Source organism: Mchenga conophoros, linkage group LG1 (assembly GCF_057382185.1).
Source record: "Mchenga conophoros isolate Kocher_MC1m ecotype Shallow Benthic linkage group LG1, M_conophoros_male_GT1.1, whole genome shotgun sequence".
In the NCBI taxonomy this organism is placed as follows: domain Eukaryota; kingdom Metazoa; phylum Chordata; class Actinopteri; order Cichliformes; family Cichlidae; genus Mchenga; species Mchenga conophoros.
The window spans coordinates 31051358-31074307 of NC_140526.1; the positions used below are offsets into that span (position 1 = coordinate 31051358).

The 22950-nt window shown below is 39.0% G+C and overlaps 1 protein-coding gene across 8 annotated transcripts in view; it reads left to right on the forward strand.

Moving 5' to 3' along the window:
* Positions 1-22950, forward strand: part of myo9aa (myosin IXAa) — a 100318-nt gene that overhangs the window by 35380 nt on the left and 41988 nt on the right. For all 8 annotated transcript variants that reach the window (XM_085274910.1, XM_085274844.1, XM_085274875.1 and 5 more), the window contains exons 3-5: positions 19307-19401; positions 19504-19566; positions 21024-21123. In XM_085274910.1, coding sequence (XP_085131036.1) covers positions 19307-19401; positions 19504-19566; positions 21024-21123 — 258 coding nt within the window. The remainder of the gene's footprint in view (positions 1-19306; positions 19402-19503; positions 19567-21023; positions 21124-22950) is intronic.

Here is a 22950-nt window from a genome sequence, read left to right on the forward strand (position 1 = left end):
CTGCAGCATCACTGAGAGTTTAAAAACTGTCTAAATTCTTTCATCTTTAATAAAACGATCAGCATTGCTGCTTTACCAGGTGTAACTATGAAGTTTAACTTCCAGGCATCCATGAAAACAAAATTTATTACATTTAACGGAGTTAGAAGTTAGCAGGAAGCTAGCGGAAGTTAGCTCGCTAGTTTCGCTAGTTACCCAAGCATGATATAGCATGTTCTGACTGAGAGATTTCTGAATAAATTCAAACGTACAGCTCTGCTATCACTTCCAACATAAATGAAGACGGGAAACTAAACAGCAGTGACGTTTGTAGGGTTACTGAAGTTGGGCTAGCTGGTATATAATGATGTGCTACGTGATCGCTAGCGACACAGCTATGTTAGCATGACATAAACAGTGAAGCTGGAGGACGAACACTAACACTTTTCCACTTATAAAAGTTAACGTGCCTGATAGTTAGAGACAAATGCAATCGCATGGCAGGATGCTGTAAACGGACCAAACTTCAGTCAGGAGAACAACTGAGATAATCCATCCACAATACGAGGTTAGTCATTAATATACTGCAACAACATGGGAATAGAGCAGCTGCCAGAGAATTCAACATTAATGAATCAATGGTACAGAAGTGGAGGAAGCAAGAAGAATGAGTTTAATAAAGTTTGATTTATCTGACTGCCTTGTTTTGCTTAATGTGCCTTATAATCCCGTGCACCTTATGGTCTGAAAAATACGTACTGCACACTGCAGTTTAATGTTGCAAAGCACCTCTTTTTAACTTCAGTGGATATTATACATGGTTATGCTCAGGATATGTCAGCCCATTTCTACTGGAAATGCCTTTTGGTTAAACTTTCAGCAAGGAATTTGTATTCGCACTGTTAAATTTTTATATAGCTTTAATGTACATAAAAACCAGCTTCTTGTTTAAGTGAAAATAAAAGGAAGGTTGTCTTTTTGCACTAGTAATGTTGTGGAGTTGTATTTTGTCTTGCATCAATTATATCGTCAGTTATATCGTTATCGCAAATTTTCAAATATATATCGTGATAAATATTTTTGGCCATATCGCCCTGCTCTAACCGGAAGTTACTAAACTTCATGAGTGTGTGCACTCACTCCAAGAACCGTATGATTATAAATATGCATATAAATATGCTAAGATGAGATAGCTGACTTCATCTAACTAGCAAATGTTGTCCAGGCTACGTTGGTGATACAGTTTTTTTTTTTTTTTTTTTTTATGTGTATGATATTTTTGTCATGCGATTTTAAAGCCGGTCCTACAACCGCATCCAAGAATAACATGCAGCTTATCTCAGAACTGTCGGTGAAAATTATTCTTGGAGCTAGGTTTAATTGAGCTGCATTTTAAAGAGGTGCAATTTCACAATTTGTGTATATTTTCTAAGTTCACTATTTTGTCATGTGTTGAGAAAAACACAGATTTTAAAATTACATGGTCTAATATTTACATTTAGCATAACTGCAACATTATTTTTTCGTTTTTTTTTTTTTTTTAAAGACTCGAAAGGACTTGAAATTCAAAGTTTCAGACTTGTGACTTGACTCGGACTTTTACACCAGTGACTTGAGACTCGACTCTGACTTGCCTGACATTACTTGAGACTTGACTTGAGACTTGAGGATAAAGACTTGAGACTTACTTGAGACTTGCAAAACAATGACTTGGTCCCACCTCTGTGGCTGTGGCTAATGACAGACCTGGAGAGTACAACTTTGTCTTTCTTGCAAACATGCACAGCAATAGAAATCTGTCAAGCTGTAGTTGAAGATTAACTGGCCCTTGAATACCTCACTTGAGACAGCCTGTATTGTTTTTTTTCCCAAGAATAATCTACAAAACAGGTAGCAGTATGCATATAGATTTGCAGTGCAAGTGTAGTGCTTCAAATGGGTTTATTAGGCAAATACTGACAATTCAAGTCTAATGTAAGGAAATAAAAAATGTATTTGAATCTGTGTGAGGAGGATGGTACTTGTACTAGCACTTTTCTACTCTGACCACCAGTTTAGTCCATTTGAAGACCCTTGGAAGTTAATTCTGTTCATCTGGATGTTGTGTTTTTAGTGGAAGGAACATTTTATCACTCATACAAGTGACTTCTTCAGTTTTTGAAAAACATTTTAGTCTGTACTTTGTAGGCTCTTTACCAATCAAACATATGCACTCTCCAGTGGATGCTTTGGGGTTGATTTGGAGTTCATTCTCTTGGCCAAGGACACTTTGTGTGAACCAGAAGAGTCTAGGATCAAACAACCATCTCAGATTATTTATGGATGAGAAGTAAAAAAGAGCCGCCAGGTGCTAAAAAATAGACCTTAGACTCAAACGTTAGAACAGGCTTTTTCCCGCAGCACGCCGTGTAATAAATAGTCACAAAGAAAATGGCGGCTGTTACAACTTATGTCTAAAAATGTATAGTTTCATGCATCGGTTAAAACACTCGACTCCAGCTACATGACGCGCAGCTGGAAACACTTCACGCAAGTCGAGCTGCCCGAGATTCACAGAATTTACAGAAACTGTTACATTTTTGTGATTTATATCGTTATCGGACGATAGATGTCTTATATCGGGATATGAGATTTTGGTCATATCGCACAGCCCTAGGTTAGCTGATCACATTGCCATGTGCCCATGGTGTTCACATCTAATTTCTATTAAAGATATACATTTACAGAAAAAGATTGCAAATCTAGCATATTAATTTGCAGTGGACCTCATTTTCATTTTTTGTTGGAAGTTCCTCACAAGACTTTTTCACTGGTGTCGTCATCTTTGGCTTTCTCTGTTTCTCCTCTTTGTACTGTGCAATCTAATCTCACCCCATCTCACAGACTTTATTTGTCTGACAGCTGGTAGTTAGCACAGAGAGCATAAAAGATGGATGTAGCTAATGTGACGCCACCTATTCGTTTGTGAAGCCCCGTTTTGAAGCCTGGAGATGAGGATGTTTTTGAAACTGGATGTGACATTCATGAGCTTGCTGTGAAATTGGCTCATTGGCTAATGACTTGTCAGTCACAAGTTTGGAGAGTAATCCTCCTATCTGACTCTTAGAATGACTGAAATGTATAAATCTCAAAATAAGTGACTGAGTCCATGAACTCAATAGAAAGGTGTTTTCTGAGGTCCAGAAATTTCCCCAAAAGACCAGATATTTTTTCTAACTTCAGGTATAACCCTCAGTAGCCTTAAGAAGGATGCAGGTTTGAGGTACTTTTACGTTGGCTTCACTGTTCAGACTCATAAGGGGCGTCTTGTGCCGTCTATGATATTGAGCAATACAGTCTTCTGTTGTTGTTGTTGTTTGATGGTAGATAGAAACTGTTGTTTTGCCCACTTTTAGCTGTGGGCCAGACTAATGAAACTCCCCTGTCTGTCAGTGTAAAGAAGTTGAACTGTAATTCAGTCCCTATTATATCTTGAAATTTGAAAAAGAAGTGCAGTTTCAATAGTATGTTTTTTTTTTTTCTTGTTTGTTTTTTTTAAATTATCATTATTATATTAAATTAATCTTTGTGCTTACATTGTGAAAAATAAATGTGTTGCTCATTGACTGTCCTGTAATTTTAAACCAATGTTTTTGTTATTTCCCCCCCAAAAATTAGGTTTTTTTTTTTTTTGTTTTGTTTTTTTTTTTTTTTAGAACTGTGGTCCCATGTTTTTTAAAAAAATCATTATTTACTTATGAAAAGGTGTAAATTTCTGTGCCGATTCTGGTCCCTGGGCCTTATGTTTGACACATCTGCTTCTTATTTTCTGGGTCTAGGATTCAAACACCAGTGAGTTAAACACAGCTGTAATGAAGTTGTTACAATTTTCTTCCAAAATCTGTCACCTTGCCTGGCGAATGTTGCCGTTTATCCCTTCTTGTATTCCTAAATTATCCAATTGATGATCTCCATTACCAAGTACACAAGCAACTAAAACTTAAACACTGCTGACAGTATCGAGTACACAGCTCAGATTTATTGACAGAAAGTTTGTAAATGTAGTGATACTTGATATTAAGCCAAGCTCAAATGAACAATCACGGGCCATACTCTCAAAGTTGAGGCAGATGAATTGCTGTTTGAAAATGACTGTCAGACAGATGACTGAATAAACTGAACTGCCATAAATTTGTTTAAATCTGCAGTACGATCATATGACGAGTAAAGCATAAGGAATGCGACAGGACCTGATTCTTTCATCGAGTCTCCTCATATTTTTTAACGTAAACCTTTCCGTTGTGTGAAACCTAAGCTCCATATCGTTGACTACAGGATTGCACATGCAAAGTGTTGTGCAATTTGCCTACAGCAAACAGTTCCTAAGAAGAAACCCAATGTGATGACATGTAATCGATGCTTCTCATTTTTCGCTCTTGCTGAAACCGTCCACTCTCATCCTGCGTGCAGCGTGCTGACTGCGAAAGCTGAAGCCCGGACCAGTAGTGATTGATGTGTAGTAACAATTAGCAGCAGGTTTGCACTGTTAGTGTAAAGAGACTGCTGAGCTTATAAATACTTGAGGAGAGGTTTATATTTCTGTGGCCGAGTAATCCTCTTAGTTCTGCAGTGTAATGCATACTGCCATTCATGGAGTCCATCTGATGGAGTTCATCTGAGGAGCCGTGAATTCAGTCTTCTAGGTCTTCAGTGTGCAGATGATTGAATTTATTTTTTCTGATTGACACAAGGCTTATGTTACAGCCTGTGCCTGAATTAGAGAGAATACCTGATGGTGCATTTTGGGGGATTTAGATTTCAACTAAAAATCTATAGCTGAGAATGCTTTTAGGGGTACACAGACTTCAGAGTTTCTTCTGAATATAGTAGTGAAGTACTCTAAAACAGCGGCCCCCAACTTCTTTTGCCCCACGGACCGGTTTATGTTCGACAATATTTTCACGGTGTCGCTGATAAATACAACAAAATAAAACCAGTACCGGCAACAAAAAATATTTATTTATAACACACGAGAAAAGACACACGGAAGCTGAGTTAACGATAAAAATGATGAAAAATAATGATAAAAACCGATTAAAAAAACTATAAATTACCCACCTGAGCCTCAACTCTCGTGACCCGGTACCAAACGACTTACGGACCGGTACCAGTCTGTGGCCTGGGGGTTGGGGACCGCTGCTCTAAAATAAAAAAAAATGTATATTTCAAAACTGTGTGCATCTGTGTTTCTACTCCATGACTGATTCAAGTTAAACACAGGGCAACTCTGACGTGCACATCCGCTGGAGCTTGCTGGAAGTGAGAGTAAAGCAGGAAAAACTTGCTTGAGTTTGTCGGTGCACAGGGTCAGCCTAATGATGACCTTCTCACTTGCACCGAAGTCTGTTCAGACATCATATTGAGAGTTCACAGTTGAGAGATCAGACCCTCCTGTCTATGAAAGGCCTGTCAGTCAGTTGCCTATTTACTTGTGTCTCTGAAAATGGCTGTAAGACCTAAAGAGTTAATCCACTGTGGTGGTGTGCAGAAGAAAAATAGATCCATAGTTCAGTAAATATTTGGACACAGTCTCATTCACCATCAGAGTTATGTCCCAGTAATATCTGTTCATCATCGTGGGGATATTAAAGACTGCTGCAGCCAGTCGCACAGTTCTCATTAGATGCCACATTTGTCATATGTGGAGTGATGGCAGCAATGACTCTGACGTGCAGTATGGTTTTCCATATGCACCATTATTCATTCTGCTGTCAGTGTCACATGCAGTTGAATCAGTTGGCTTATAAATGTCTTTAAAGATTGCAATTTTCTGTGCTGAGAGAATTTTAGGAGGCATTTTAGGATGCTTGGGTTTGTACTGAGAGGTTTTTAGCTGTTGCAGTTTCCTGACTGTGAGCTGACATGTGACTCCATGTTTTCCAGGACAGCGTGCCCCCGCCTCTCACTCCCCCTCGCGATTACATTCCACTTCACTGTATGGCGGCCAGATTTGGGAAGCTTCTTTCTGCGCCTTATGCATTTCCTCTTTTTCTGCTGATGTCTGGGCTGTGAGCATCTACAGTGTTTTGAGGGGAGTGTTCGGGAAGTTTTTTTTTTTTTTTTTTTCTTTGTCTTGGTGTACTTTCAGCTCAGAGAGCAGTTTTGCTCATAGGAAATTATTAAAAATAAATTGTGGGTTACTGAAGTTTATTAACATCCCTGTTTGCTGCTGCAGTTCTGCAGTTGTTCTTCATGAAGGCAACAAAAAAACTTTAGATTGTCACAATGCACCATAGTGTGACGTGTAACATTTAAAGTAGAATGCTTTACTGAGGATTTTTGGTATGGTTTGTCTTAATTTTTATGGGCTCTCTTTCTCACTCATTGTGTTCCACCAATGGGCTCTGAATGTTGATGTACCTGCCTGTACGCAAATACTCAAATGCACACAGTAACAGTGTAAAGAGCTGGATTAAGGCTGCTCTGCTACCCCAGAATTCTGTCACCAGTCCATAAAGCCACCCTGTGATCCCTCATGGCACACCTCCACACCAAGAGACAAAGCCACAAACAAAACACTGAAGTATGTGAGTGTACAGAACAAAGCGTGGGAGGTTTTATATGGAGATGCCTTTGCTTTGACCTACTGTTGTGCTGAATTGTATTGTTCAGCCCATCTTCTCTTTGTTTCACTCTCCCTCTTTGGAAACCATGATGATAAACTTTATTTATCACCTGACACCACCACCTCCAGCCCCCTAAAGACAACATTTGTCTTGAGCCTTAATGAAGAGTTTTGACAGCTCATTAGATATCAGTAAAGAAAGTGTTTTGACCACCATTAGAATGGTTTCTGGGTTTTTCAGAGGGGAACTGTGTAGATCACCCTCACCAACGTCTGATGCAAACACAGCCTGAAATATGTCAGAAACTCCTATGCGGCTTTCAAGGGGTTAAGAGTTAACATGTGCTTACGTTTAGCTGGAAGTATTTACTGTATTTACTCAATTACCGAACAGAAATACAATTTTAACCAGCTACTATTTCACTCTGTTTCAGTTTTTACTCCATTCAATTTCTGTGGCATTATTCTGTCTGTAAAACTGATGATCAAAATAGACCCTTAAATATTTTTTTTGGCTTCATTACTTTGTCATATTTTGGATGTCTATAGATGGCTATAAATGGCAGACCAGTCAAATAGTGATTTTGACTTTAATTTTCACTGATTTCATGTCGGTAACTACTGCAGTTTGCAAGTATTTTGCCCAAAGCTTAGTTCTGTAAATGAATACAAATTTATTTAGCTTAACCTTTCTGTCCATAAGAAAATGTTCTTTTACCAGTTATCCCACAATACCTCAGATTTAGCCTGTTTAGGTCTGTTGAGACCAGTTTTAAAATGCTAAGTGTGTCATAAATAATGTGTTATTGCTTGTTTTTTTACTTTACAGTTGCTCATTTTGCTTTTCATCATAAATTAAGCATATTTATTTGGCAATACTCCTGCAGTGTTACACAGTGGGAAGCTGGTAGTGTGACCTGCTGCCTCAGATGCTGCAGTGGGTTGTCCAAGCAGCCTGCTGCCACTCGCAAAATGTATATTGACACAGGCTTCTGGAGTGAGTGGGAATTTGTGTTTGCTCTAAAAGATAGGCCTGTTTTCCTAATGGCTGAGCACATTTGCTTAATGCTTGTCAAATACATTCTTTACAGGCAGGCAAATTGACTCGGGTCACTCAACCTTCTTGCCATCATCAAAGCAAAACACGGACTGGAATGCCACCAAATTAACAGGCTCCATTTAGTAAAGTTTGGAGCTCAGACAAATGTTAAGCATGAAAGCTTGAATCATGTTTTAGAGGGTATGTTTCCACAAAGTAAGCACTGATGCTGGAATCTGAACTGGTTCGAATTTACAGAATAAGACATTCACTGTGTTGCATTCAAAATCGTATTGGGTCAGAAATAAAGTCATTCAGGCTTAGTTACGTGGATTTGAGATGATATGTTATGTTAGCCAAGAGCAGCGATGCAGTCAGTGTAACGCTTCTTATAGAGACTCATCTGCTTGTCTGCATAAATCCCATTTTCTGGATTCATACCTTAAAAAAAGCTTTGTGTGAAATTGACGAATGCATCCCCTTTCTGTCAACTTGAGGTTATTTGCATCCATTATAATAAACATTTTATTTCAAGAGGGCATCAATGTGGAGAGTGGCATGTGGAGGGATTTTGCTGTGGAAGCTGGTACATCATTGGAGACCGAAAAAAATACTTAATTACTGCAACTTCTTGTCCTTTACAGGCTACCATCCAGTTTATACAATAGGAACACCATATATCCGAAATATCTAATGTAACATTGATCATTATATTGGCCTTGTTTATTTGATTTAGAGCTATCATTAACTCATTATGTTTAATTTGTGATGCAGTATTTAACTTGTATAAGTGCCTCTAACTTATAAATTGTGTTGTGGTAATTGTTCTACTAATATTAGCTTATAGATTGAGCATCCAGGTTGCTGGCTTGACAGCACTGATTCTCCATTGTCTGGGTATCAGCAGGACATTGGGATGTATTGATTGAAATTTCTTCTGTGGAGCCCACACCCAGTCTGCTGCAGTGTGCTGGCAGAGCTTCAAGCTGAAGTCTGTTTCTATCCAAGTGCAACTCTATATGTGAGTGCATGTCACTGCAAGTGATGGGGACCTTGTGGTCCAGTCGGCCCTGTTCCACGTTTGTCCACATGAAATGTTCTTACAGATGGTAAACTCAGTGAACACCTTTACAAGAGCGCGTCTCCTTATAAAAATCTAGCTTGCTAGCTTTGCTTTGCCTCATTTAGTGAACATAGGTGAAGCAGTTGCTGCTCCTTCATATCAGAGAGGCAAGACAGATGAAAATGACTGAAGAATCAAACACATTTGACTTTTGGGTATTTTGCTTAAACAGATGACACAAGAGTACAAATTAATGTGCTGGCCTTTCAGGTCTAGCTGCTAGAACAGTCATCTTAGAGATTTCTTGGCTAATTTCTTTTCAGACTCTTTATGAATATCATGATTGTAGTGGGTGCGGTGGTCAGTCTGATATTTGACTCAACAATCGGGTTTTGTTCCTCTATATGTTGGTGGAGTGACTCAGAGTTCTGAGCTAAATCTGTGGGCTGAGTGGAAGGAATGACGGCACTTCGTGACTATCAGACATCAGCTCCTTCTACTTCTGTAAAAATCAACACTGCAGAAAGCCTAAAGGGCTACTTAAAGCTAATGGCGAAGCTATCCTGTGTGTTTAATTTTAAACAGTCATGTTTTTAATCCCTTTGTAAAGATTTATTTTAAATCGTTTTAAACAAACTTGTGGTTTTGATCTACTTAAGTGCGCACTGTGGAAAATTCAACTTCTTGGAAGGCGAGTCATACTTTTGAATTTTTTTTTTTAGAGAAGGTCATAAATGTTTTTTGTTCTTGGTCACATTATTTGGACACTTCTTGTTAAGTATATGTTTTTGATTTATGAAGCCACATAACTAAGTCATCACAGCTAAATAATGCTTTGATTTTAGGGTGTCTTTCAGAGCATTTGCGTGTGATAAGTGAGGTGTTTAAATACATTGGTCTGCTCGGACTTGCCCTGGTGACTAATACGGAGACAAGTGAATGCTCAAACTCATGGACAGTTCAGTAGAAACCCAGCAGGACCAAGTTGGTGTCAGTTTCTAAATTAAGCACTCTTGATACTGCATGTTTTCAAGCTGGTCGGTGTTTAACAGCTTGCAGTTTCACTAAGCTACTGCTGAGTTTTCTATAGATGAACCAAGCGTTGGAAATTTGTTTCCTGGTTTTCTAATTAAGTTGTTTCCACCTTAAGCTGATATGATCTGACATGACTACTTACTCATTTCATATTCACTAACTACGTGGCATGAATGGAAAACACCAGTTTGCTTTCCTAATTATCTTGAGTGTACGTCCACACTGTAGGCGTTATCTTGATTGAGGACTTGTTTCCTCATAGTTCACAAGTGAGCTGAAAAGTTCCTTTAAACTTCATGAGATTCCTTTTTGTCTCCCCCCCCCACTGCACTATTGTTTACCAACGAATTTTCCAGTAACGTTGGTGCTGAAACAAGAAGCTTCCTGGTCCCGTTGGTTCTTCCATCCTTTGTGGCCATTTTAAGTTTTAGGAAAGTCACTCGTGTGGCTTGTACTTCCACATTTAACTTTTTTCTAATGAAAATTGAGAACGCTCATGTAACGCAAGCCCAAAAATTCAAGGATTTTTTTGTTTTTAATGAAATGAAACTGTTTATGCTTTTGTAACAGTGTTTGAAAGGAACCTGCGATTTACAGGAAAAACAAGCCATTCGCAGCAGATAGTGACCTCACACCACAAAGTTGAGGCGTTTAGTTACACTGCAGAAGAATGTGGCTGAACTTGTTTTTGGAAGAATACAGAAAGGCAGACATTTATCATCGTTTTCTGTGTTTGCAAACGTGTATCTAGAATACATCTCATCAAAACCTTTTAAGTGATTACACGGATACGTCATAGATAAATTGACCAAACATTTCAACCATCACCATTTTTTTTTTTTTTTTTTTTAAGTCAGGCAGGATTTTAAAAAACAATACACCACATTCCTATGTTTATAAATTAAAAAAGGTGATTTTTTTTTTTTTTTTTCTGAAAACCTTCATTCATCGCCTCTGTTGATCCAATTTTGGGACACACAAATAATAATTTGTGTAATTATAATTACACATAATCACAAAGGAGGCTGCTGCTTTTCAATCCTGTATCTTATTTGTTAATGGTCTTCAGTAACTCCGTTGGTTGGAAACACATTGCAGTATGAAGTCTCATAGAGCGATGCTACATTCATTAGTTTGCTTTGGGCTAGCTAAGAGGGGATTTGGCAGTTTAGTCACTAAACCCATTTGGATAATCAAATGTGTTTAAGGCACTTTGACAGTGCATCATTTTTGATTGTTGTTTTATTTTAAAATCCTAAGATAAATGAAATGCTTGCAGTCCTGAGTTTTTTGGTTTTGTTTTGTTTATTGTAGTTTTCGCTTCTGAGCCCTTCCACAGATGTGCCAGCAGTGAAAATGGAGAATTCATTGACTGCTGTTATTGTTTTGAATAAGTTGTTCTCTGAGGTGTTTTGTCTGCTCTCTGTCTCATCCTCTTCCTGTTTAGTTTGTTGTGCTCTGGACATTTCATTGTGTTTTCGTTGTGGTTGTTCGGTTTTCTGTCCCCCATCGAACCGTCCACTATAGCAATATTGTAATTATAACCACTGGTGTACAAAAGTGAAACAGAACGTCTGCTGTTGCTTGTTGTATATGTTTGCCTGTTTGTTTGTTTTCATGGTGTGTGAGAGAAAGTGGAGGAGTAAGTGAAATCCGTAGAAACACAAATAAAGTGGGGGTGAGATGCCAGAGGAAGCCAGTCAGAGGAAGCTGACCACACACACATAAACACACAAAAACGTCTTTATTGCAGATAAGGAATGACTTGGCAGATCTCTGTGCCGACTCTCTGCTGAAGAAAACTAGTAAACAGGCTGCCACCCACTGAAGCATTTTCTTAAGGTCATGACTAGGAAGAAAATAGATCTGGTATGGTTTGACACTGACCTTTAGACCTCAGCGTGTTGATGGGTTTTGTATACTCAGATTGTCATGTTTTTCTTTGCACGAGCCTTCCATTGAAGCAGCAACTAAAACTTTTTTCAGGCTGTGTTGGCAGCTCTATCAATATACACACATAGGGTTTTATCGCACATTTCCGTGTCTTCTCTTTAGGTTAAATGTGAATCACAAAGTCTGGCCTTAAATCTTTGCATGCTCTCTGCATGGGAATTGGATACATTAGCTTGTGCATATCCTGCTTGTTATTGTTCGATCCACCCAATTTCCTGAATTTTTGTTTGGGGTCTCATTTTCCAAAAACCGTGAAATAAGGGAGAATTGCTTGCTTACACAACCTGAGGATACACCAGTCTACAACTTATGGAACAGCAAGGGAAATGAATTTGTAATTTCAAGTTTCAGTAGAGTTTATGATTTGCTTCTGTCTAAAGGATCCCATTTTTCCCCTTGACTCATCTTCTCTGATTGAGAGAAGTTTATGTTTTATGAGAGATGACTGTAATAACAGAGGTGTCCTGGAGAGCACTGATTATTTTTCTATTACGCCTGCCTTTCATCTCCATCGCTGTGACTAATGCGCACTTCCTTCTTAGTAATACAGGAGTTTCTGATTGAGCCAAATACTTCAGTCATGCATTGTTATGATCAAAAGGCCACTGCGTTTTCTCTGACTTTATACTTTATACTGCTTTATCGCAAAAGGTGATATAATTCATGTCTGTCCATAAAATGTAAAGCTGAAGCAAGCAGCTGGTCAGTGTAGCTTAAAGAATACACAGACTGCAGTTCCTATAATGTGCTGGTTTTGCTGCCCTCCAAGCTATCCGAGAGACCATGTCCTGGGTATATCCTGGGCCCTCTTTTCAGTTGGACATGCCTAAAACACCTCACCTACGAAGTGGATCAGGCATCTAAATTTGCTGACCAACATACCCCTTTCAATGTGTGTATATATACAGTATGTAGTGCTTTTCTACTCCACCTGAGCACTTTCCCCCCCAGTTTTTTTGCAAATACTTTCTTTCCAGCATTCACACACATTCATACTCCAATGGATGCATCGGAGAGCAACTTGGGGTTAGTATCTTGCCCAAGGATATTTGCCATGCAGATTGGACCACTAGTTTTATCTGTGATCTCATTCTTTCGCTCACCCACAGCTTCTGGTCATAGATAGGGTGGGAATGTAGATTGACCAGTAGAACAACATCTTTATTTTCATTACAACAGACCTGTAAAGTGTCTGCATCACTGCAAAGGCCCCTGCGATCATTCTATCCCTTTGCTGCTTAACTTCCCCCTCCTCCACTTGGCTTGAAAGAAAGGGGAAAACATAGGGGGGAGCGCTTGGGAATTTTTGCCAAATCTGCCATCATGCAGATCTGAACGGCACCGATTAAAATGTTACATGTTTGTTTGATATTATCTGTAAAAATGTGGGTTTTCCAGTTAGGCTCTCTGCCCACGTATGTCCCCAAATGTTGTCAAACTATTGCTTTAAAACCAGCTCACCCATCGATAGTGATACTTTTTATGGCATATTGGTGATTGAAATGTCACATTTCTCAATATTATGCTTAAACAGTATTTCACAATTTGAAAAAGGTGAAATGACAAATCTCGTAACACCCTTGATTTCTTAGGATGTCACTCCCACTTTGTGAACTGCTGCTTTGGTTCATTTAATACAGTGGAAATGTGTTATCCACCCAGTGACCCAGTCCTTCATACTGTGAAACATGATTTATAAGGTTACCTCACTGTTGATTGAATGAAAGAATTTGGCCACCAGACAAAGTAAACATAATTTCTTCGCGTTTGCTTTGCCTCTTCGGTTCAGTTACTGTGGAACATGTGACCGAAACACACTAATCATTGTAGTTATACTGTAAGAAGATATGTTTATGTGGTAAAAATGTGTCAATTTTGCACTGAATTTTAAATGTAATACTGATCATCTTATTTTTCCAAGCTGGAAAAACATCCCAGAACCAGTGGCCCTTTGCAAATGTTACGCAAATACTTGATCACAGTCTGACGTTCCTTGTTTTTAACCTATAGGTCGACTTGTGATAATCATCGACCTTTTGCATAAAAACTACAAGTTGTTACCAAAGGGTGGGACACAGAGTTAGTCAGGATAAACTGATAAGACTCCAGTTTCAACTAAATGTGAAGCTGAAATTGTCTGAGATAGCAAAGTTTTCAAAAAACGCAAGCTAACAACTGCTGGAATTCTGGCAGTCAATTCAAGCTTGAGTTGCACAACCTGCCAATCTTCACATCTATATTGCTCATTTCAGTAGACCATCAGATTTGCTCCTGTGGGTGTTTGTAATGGTGGGGATTTATGGAACACGTAGTATGTGATAGTAGGATCCAGAGGAATGTTATAAAAAGCTCCCTTATAGGAGAAGACCAAACAAAAGATTTCTGATTGTTCTGTACAAAATTAATACATTATTTTTGCAACTAAAAAGAAGTTTGTTCATTACTGATTAATTGGACACTCATTTTCTTAACTGGGCAATGAATGATTAGGTGTATAAAATATCTCAAAGTGGTGATAAATCACTTTGTCCACTATAATTTTTTCCAAGTTGACGACATCACATTACATCATTTTCAACTCCAGAAATGTTCAGTCCAAAAAATCCAAAGACAAGTAACCAAGTCTTTGCAATGCAGACAGTACAGACAGTAAAAAAATAATAAAGCCATCAAATGATTAAAAAATGTATCAAAAATGTTTTCAATTGATTAAGGTGATCATTTGACTAGAAGATAAAGCTTTGTAAACATAAACCTCTTGCCAGTCAAAACATATTCATATTGCAGTAGTAAATAAACACATTGTCTGTAAATGCTACTGAGGCCGCATTGAGCCCACAGTCTGGAAACAAATCTGACCATATAGATGTGAAGTATCCTGCACCACCCAAGCAAAAAGACAGCATTAGATTTAAATGAAGGAGGATTACAGCAGCCTCGGTCAGGTGCTGAATAGGGGGTAACTGCAGCTATTAAACCACAGCTTGCTAGCATCAACACTCTGAACTTTTTAGTATGTTAGCGTTTAGCTCAACTCCCTTTATACTGCCTGAGGTGACAAGTATCCAAACAAGTTTTTATTCTTGTTCACTCATACTATCCATCGTCATGCACATTTATTTTCTTTATTACACAGAGGTGAAAAGCCCTTTAAAGGTTTTACGGTGACAGTTAAACCTGTACACATCCTACCTCAAACACTTTTTTGCACATTGTTTTGACAGTTGCAGCCGCTGCCAGTACCCACATCCCACCGTGCTTTCACTTAGCTGGTGGCTGCAGATCTCCCCTGTGGTTAAACAGCCGCTGTGGCCACAGTCCGCTGTGCCCAGCAAAGCTTTAGGTGTGAGACTGCAAGGTTCATGATTATGAATTGGTCTCTGGAGAGCTTTATCTGCCCACACACACTGCGACACACACTGGGTCAAGTCAGCTGCTCTTTCACTTCATGTTTACATCCTGTCCACATAGTGTGGTTGATGAGTTGGCCTGGTAGTAAGGTCCGAAAAGGATATGAATCTGCACAGGATGAATGAGCAATACTACACTGACTCACAGAGAACACTGAGTTATTTTCTCTGTAGCTGCTGGAAAAGAAGGAATGCAGAACATTTGGTGACATGTCCCTAAATGAATTTGTAGTACGACAGAAGAATGCTCTTTTCATGCCATTGCCCATTTGATTGAGGCACTTTGAAATTCAGACAAAGAGCGGCTCTGTGTATTTTGGGGCCATGCTGTCACATGACCTCTAAACACAATCCAGTGTGGAAATGTACTTGTAGCCCCTAAGCAGTTGTTGACTTGCTAAAAGATAATCCCTTTGTGAGTCAAATGAAGCACTCTTTTGTCTCTACTCTATCTGAGAAGCTAGCGTGACCCCCTCCATTCATTCAAATTACTTCCAACTTTCTCTACAGACTCTACATCCTCTCCTCTCCTCAAGAAGCAGCCAATGAAATCATCCTCATTATGTTAAGTTGAATGGTTTTTTTTTTTGACAAAAATAGTATCGGGTACTTTGCTATAGTGGATATTGAAATAGAAATGAAATTAATCAGATTCATGAGCCTTTTTAAAAATATTGGAAAGAATAGCCTTATAGCTCATCTACATTATTTAGGGATACACTACACTATAATTTTAGGTCTGACAGGAGGGTTTTTTGGGTTTTTTTTTACAAGTTATTAAAAATCCACACTGGTGTTGGGGTGGAAAAATGTTATAGTAGTACAATACTGCAAGTGAGAGTGCATGAATTTTTGGTGTCAAAATATCAATCAACATGACAGGACATTTGATATATTAGAAGTAGGAAACAGGAACCACTGGAAACTTAAAGCTTAGGTGTGGTGTGGTGACCAGAGATTATGGGAACTACTGCAAAAACATCAGGGAGGTACTGAGTTAAACTACGTTTGAGGAAAGTGATTGACATGATGAGTGTATGGCATTGCTTGAGAAAGGAATAGGTGCGAAATGGAAATTAGGCTTACCTACACAATCAAGTCTGGAATGTTTGCATCAAGTCTACGGATAGTGAGTGAAAAGGCTTCAGATATTAATATATTTCAAATGGCAATGAGTTAGATCCCAACTAAGTTATCGGTAGCTATTTGCTAGTCTACTGGTATCAACGTTTATATCAATCTTCTATCAGAATATCGGATTTTCAAATCGCCAAATATCGGTATCGTCATCGGTCTTAGAAATCCTATATCAGCTGGATTCATTAGAGAATTGTGGTAAATCGAAATTACCATTGGTTTCTACACTACACAAATAGTCACCAACCAAATACTGAGTTCCAGCAATAGAAAGTAAATGAATTTTAAAGACACAGTTTAAGAGACTTCATTTAAATGGTTTCCTCATAGTTAAATTCTGTAGAGTGTTTGTGCTTTACTTACTAAAGCATAACATCATCCCTGTGGCATCCTCCCTGTCTGTGCTCCCCGTAATGACTTTGACCGAGCCTGTATTTGGACACATTACACCCAGAACACACTGGCACCATCTCAAGTCTGTCATTGGGCTGCCTTTGGCTCAGTTTATGGTCTGAAGCCAAGAATAATGTTGTTGACCTAGTGGAGTCACTGAAACAGTGCGAATCATGTCTGTACAAACAGCTTTAGTCATGATGCATCTTTGAGCCGTGGAAGTGGAAGGAAAAAAAGAGCTACCCAGAAAAAACCACTCTGTGCTATAAATCTTTTACGTATTATATGCTTGTTATTGTTTATTTGGTTTCAGCCCTTGTTACCTCAGCTTGCCTTCCTGCCCTCTTGAGCTTAAGTTACTGACTTAGATTTCCAAGAATAACTGTTGACACCTCCCATACGAGAAGGTTGGAGAACATATTTGCATTATTGTGGGCTGTTTGTGTAGGTGGAAAGCGCAAGAGTGCAGTAAAATATTTGCATTTGAGACCAAGTTTCTGAAACCAGAATTTGTCTTGTTGCTAATTTTACATTGGTGTCTGTTAGGGAGAAAAACTGTTTACACCCTGATTATTATACAGATGGATTTTCTCTGTTGGCATGTTACTGTAGATTGCTGTTTGCTGCTGCTGTAACTCAGGAAATTCTTGTGATTATGTAAGCCTATTGTGACAAATATTTATGGTAATGTATTCTTAGAAATTGAAATGTTTGGAAGTAGCACAGTGATTTAATGATAGCTGGCTCTTACTGATGACTTATTCACTCTATTTTGCGTTTATACATTGGAACTTAATGTCCACGGTGAGAAACTCCTTCCCTGGAGGTCAATTATAACTCATCTCTTCTGCTGGGAGATTTGTGTTTTATTACCGTTGATATGGAGCTAGCCAAGTTTAGAAAGACTACAATCTTTAGGTTGTAAAAATGTCGTCTTCAACGATATTCGTCTTTTCTTTTACATAGACCAGGTGGATGAACACACAGTGCCTGAAATATTTTTCAGTGTTTTTAGTTTTTCCACATCCTACTTCCTGCCAGCCCAACACAAAAAAAGCACTGAAAGGTCCAATACCTGACCTGTCTGCTCACTCTGAAAGCAGCATGAGTGCTTTTGGGTTCGGTTTTTATTGGCTATCTACTTTCCAGTAGGAAGCTTGTACTACTCCGGAGCGCTGAGTGATGTTAGTCTGTCCTCGTCTGACCTGGAGTTCCTGAAGCAGGCAGGTTAGCCAGTTCAGAGACAGACAAAGTGGTGAACAACATGCCAGCTCCTCTGGAAGGCGTCACATTTCGAAATCCACATTCTGGGATGCGGAGTGATACAGTCACTGTTTAGTTTGACCCCGTTTGCTCGTTTCTTTGTCCAGACAGTGGAGTTAAATGTTTTTCCACTGTGTCTGCCTTTTTAATGATTTCTTCTGCCTTATGAGTCACAGACAAGAGGCAAGTTTGTAGCTTTGATCCAGAGGTTTGAGCCAGTGTCAGCCGGTAATAGAGGCCAACTAAGTTCTCTATCACCACGATTCTCAAAAGCATCTAAATGGGTTGTTGTTCGTAAACTTCAGTGGGACAGAGCCTAACCTTTAGATACTTTTAGACAGAAAGTGTTGGTCTGATTAAGAGATGTTCAGTTTATCTGGACTGACTTATCTGTCTCTGCAGTTTATGTACCAAAATGATTTAACTTCAGCTAGTACACCTTGTGTGCATTGTTCCTGGAGGAAACTGCATGCCGTAAATTAATTGTCACTGACTCATTTCTCAAGGAGCCGTGACTAGAAAAACCTCACCTTGTGATGCTTCGCCGTGTTGGTTGTTTACGGCTGGAAAAGGTAGTTGTGCCCTGAAGTTTTCATCTGTATTGCATAGCAACAGCCTTATTGGTAACACGATAGCCTACCCTGGACCAAAACAATATATTTTTCAAATGCAGGAGAAATTTTGTGATGGATGAAGCTCTTAAATTTGTGGATTACGATTAGCCTGAAGCCAAGTAATTTTGCACATTAGCTTGGCGTTAGCTGTCTCCTTGCATGTTTGGGAAGTTAGAAAGTGGCGTGGGCGAAGGGTGGGGTAAGGGAGGGGTGTTTTCCCGTTTCACAGACGGAGAGCTCGGGACAGCTCTAAGTGATTCACTGAGGAATTTGTTTACTTGTGGTAGAGCTACAAATAACTATAGGGCTTATATAGGGCGAAAAACGACTTCCCCTTCAGGCAGCCATACAACATAAACAGAGCTGTGAGGGGAAATACTGGACTGTCTTATTAAAGCACAAACGCTACACATGTTTCACACAGCCACATGGATCCCATTACTCACTGAGGAGCTTTTTTCCCCCGCCCCATCAGAACTGCTGGCCATAGCTCCTTCATCCTCACTCTGGCAATTTGTCTACCGCTGGCTTTAATAGATCCTAAAAACATGTTATTAATCAGTCTCGGACCAATGCTGTTAGAAACTATGTGAGAGCAAAAGCTTCCTTTGTGGCATCAGACGGACAGTGTCTCAAGACGATGTTTGGCCTCCTGCCAGACGCTCTGCGTTCTTGATCCATAAACAAATTATCCACACCTTAAAGTGGACTCTGTACTTGGTCTCAGTGACCCTTGTGCAAGATGCTGTATGCAATATGTAGCCTTTCTCATTAATTCGTTTACATCTTACCACATGTTCCTCTTTTCCTCTATAGGCATTTGGGAATGCAAAGACAGCACATAACAACAACTCCAGTCGCTTTGGGAAGTTCATTCAGGTGAACTACCAGGAGAGCGGCACTGTGAGAGGGTAAGAACCCAGAACCTAATTCTTATTAATGTCCAAATAAAATAAGAAATAATGTTAAAGTCAACCACTTTTCTTGTACTTTTTTTTTTTTTTTTTAAACAGAGCTTACGTGGAGAAATACCTCTTGGAGAAGTCAAGACTGGTCTATCAAGAGCACAATGAACGGTGAGCGCATCTCAGAAATGCAGATTCTTATCAAAAGCCCTCATATGAACAGCAGAAATACATTTGGCGAGCAGGACTGGGCTGGGTTGCTGTGACGTACATTTAACACAAAACATGCATGCACCAAATCAAAGATGATAAGCTTGTGTAAAAAAAATCAGTAATTAGCAGTAAGGCCAGCGAGCTTTTTATTGTACTATATTTGTAACATTTCAACAAAACCTATTAATACTCATTTTAATCCAATCTTGCAAATTGAGTGTTATAACACAAAAAAGTGAGTTTTTCTTAAAGCTGCATATATTTCACAAAAAAGCTGGTATCAGAATGTCTGTTGAAGATGCCAACGTTTAAATAGACGATAAAAATTAATTAGTGGGCTCAGCAGTAATATTGGTGGAGTGCACAGTCGGCCCCTTTTGCTAGCTACCTCTGAGATGGATTTAAGGTCCATAAAAACTTTTGAAGTGTGCATTTAAAGAGAATCTTGGTCGAACAGCAAACATTTTCTCTCTAACCTTTCCACTTCAGCCCGACTCTGTCAGAAACAGAATGCACACGCAGATAAATAATCTGATGGAAGTGAGATGTCGTGGTTGTTTTTCAGTCAATAATTTGATCCCACTCCAAGACATCGGTTTCACAAGTAGTTTAGCAAGATGGTTTTCTGTAGAATGTGGATCACCAAGAAGTCAGTATAGCTCAGTAGGTAGAGTGGTCACCCCATGATCAGAAGGTCGGGGGTTCGAATCCACTAAACTGCTACCCTGAGGTACCCCTGAGCAAGGTACCGTCCCTACACACTGCTCCCCGGGCGCCTGCTTAGTGGCTGCCCACTGCTTCACTGAGTGAATGGATCAAATGCAGAGAAAAACAAGTAATTTCCCCACGGGGATCAATAAGCTATACATTATTATTATTAGTCAACTTGTCAGTTTTCACACCACATGAATTGAAACGAAACCTGTAAGATGAAATTTGAAACCCCTCTCTATAGTTGCTCCAGTTTTGAATACTAACAATGCTAAAATTACCATGCTGACATTCTAGCCTGCTGAACATAACAAGCCTGTTTCCAAAATAACATGGAAAGCACTGTATACTGTATTGCTGGATGTCAGGAGTTTGCTGTGCTCACTGCACTCAAAATAAAGTCCTGCATCCCACTCAGTCAGTTTGCTAAAATGAGCATGTTCATGGTGATGATTAATACAGTAACTGATCGGCTGCTAAAAGCATAGGGCTTTTTTGGGGGGGCATAGATGATTAAGCTGTTTTGGTACATGGGGGATAATATCCATCTCAGTGGAAAGAACATAAGATTAGGAACGTTGTAGATGGAGATAAACTTCTTAACCATTTCCAGAAACAGATGTTTTTATAATTAAAAAAAACACTGTAAAGTTTGAACTAATTGAGTTACAATGTAATAATTTTTTGTTTCTTTGTTTTTTAAGAAACTACCATGTGTTTTACTACCTGCTGGCAGGAGCAAGTGAAGAAGAGAGGAAAGCCTTTCACCTCAAGAAGCCTGAAGAATACCATTACCTCAGTCAGGTGGGACCTTTAGCATCAGGCACTGCAGACTTGATCTTACACTAGCCGTGCCATGTAATGTGATATTTGTTACAGTTTTCATTTATCTGTAACATTGTAAATGTCGTCAGCATGTGTGGAATAATGACACAGGGGGAAAATAGTTTTTTGACACGTGCTGCACTGCTGTCCTTCACATACACACTATCTAAAATGTTCAGCTGTTTCAGGGACAGACACAGCGTGTTAATTTGTTTGCTTTTCATTTTGACTTCTAGCTGCACGTACTGTATAGTAGGTTTGTCTTCACTTCCGTCTTTATTTACATTTTTTTTTTTTTGTTCATGCAGTGAGGCAACCTCACTGCTTCACTTCTGCTGACAAAAACACACACCAAATGGTATTCGTCCCCCATCTCTGTTGCTCTGTTGTCCTAAAGGAAAACGGGTTTCACATAACTATGAAATAAAGCCACAACAAACACAGAAATAGTCAGTCTGCATATGAAATGCTTATGTTTTGTAAAATTTAAAGTGTCTCCGTTTCTGAGCTTGACATTCAGACGACCAGCGACCTCCCCTCCTCCAAAGTCCTCATGCCTACGCAGAAGAGAGCAGGGAATTCCTCCCATTCCTCCCAGCCACTGATGACACACACACACACACACACACACACACACACACACACACACACACACACACACACACACACACACACACATTCTGTTCATGCCCTTGTATTTTGCCCTTCTCTTCTATTTTGGGAACCACATGTGAATATATTATAATATAAATGTAAATTATAACTCCCTAGCTAGAGCTCTTGCATGGATTTCAGTGTTCGCACAAGGAATCAAGTTTTTACTATGTGCATGTGTTTGTGTGCGTATAAGAAGAAACTGAAATTTATTTATGAAGTAACTTTCACACACAGTCACAAAGCAGTGTACACAATATATATTCTAAAAAAAGAAAAAAAAAACAGAAAAAAGATTGATGCCCTTAATATTATTTTCTTCCAGAGTAACATCGTGCAGCATCATGTTGTACCGCAGCTAAAAGAAACAAAGTTCCCCAAGGAGGTGCACTTAAGGACACCCTCACTGAGGCTCATTGATTATATGCTGAAAAATTCCAGAATGCACAGATGAGCAGATAGCAGATGTTGCATGAAATAATGGGAATCTGGTACTCTACTGCGAATCCTGCGTTTTTGCAGCAGTGCCTGCTCACAATCTGGAAATGCAGTAATTACTTTAATCTACATAAATCTGTGGTTGTAAATTGCTGCCTGGGGTTTGTTTTCTGCAACAGTGTGTCTGCAAGTTGAGTTTCATACCTCATCAACAACCCTGTTTTAAAAAAACAAACAAAAAAACAAAACAAAAAAAAAAACCCCACAAGTAATTGACGTGAACAAGTTGAAGTTTAACTTTGCTCACTGAAAAATTGCAAAGAATTTGAAGATTTTATAATCTGCCGTGCATAATATCATTAAAACATTCAGAGAATTTCGTAGTCTCTGTACCAAGGGTAACACTGAGAAAACTCCAGCATGCAAAGAAACTACATAGAGAGAAGGCAGCAGTATTTCTAAGCTTATTTAAGATGGTCTGAAAGAAAAGATTTTTCTTACAAATCAAAATTTAAGCTGAAATGAAGGGAACCATCCAGGCTGTTATCAGCACACAGTTTAAAAGCCAGCATCCATAATGGCGTGGGGGTAGCTTGAACATCAGCAAAGTGCTATAAATGCTGAATGATTTATAAAGGTTGTTGAGCAACATATGCTGCCATTCAGACTGTTCTTTTTCAGTGAAGCCCTTGCTTATTTCAGCACAACAATACA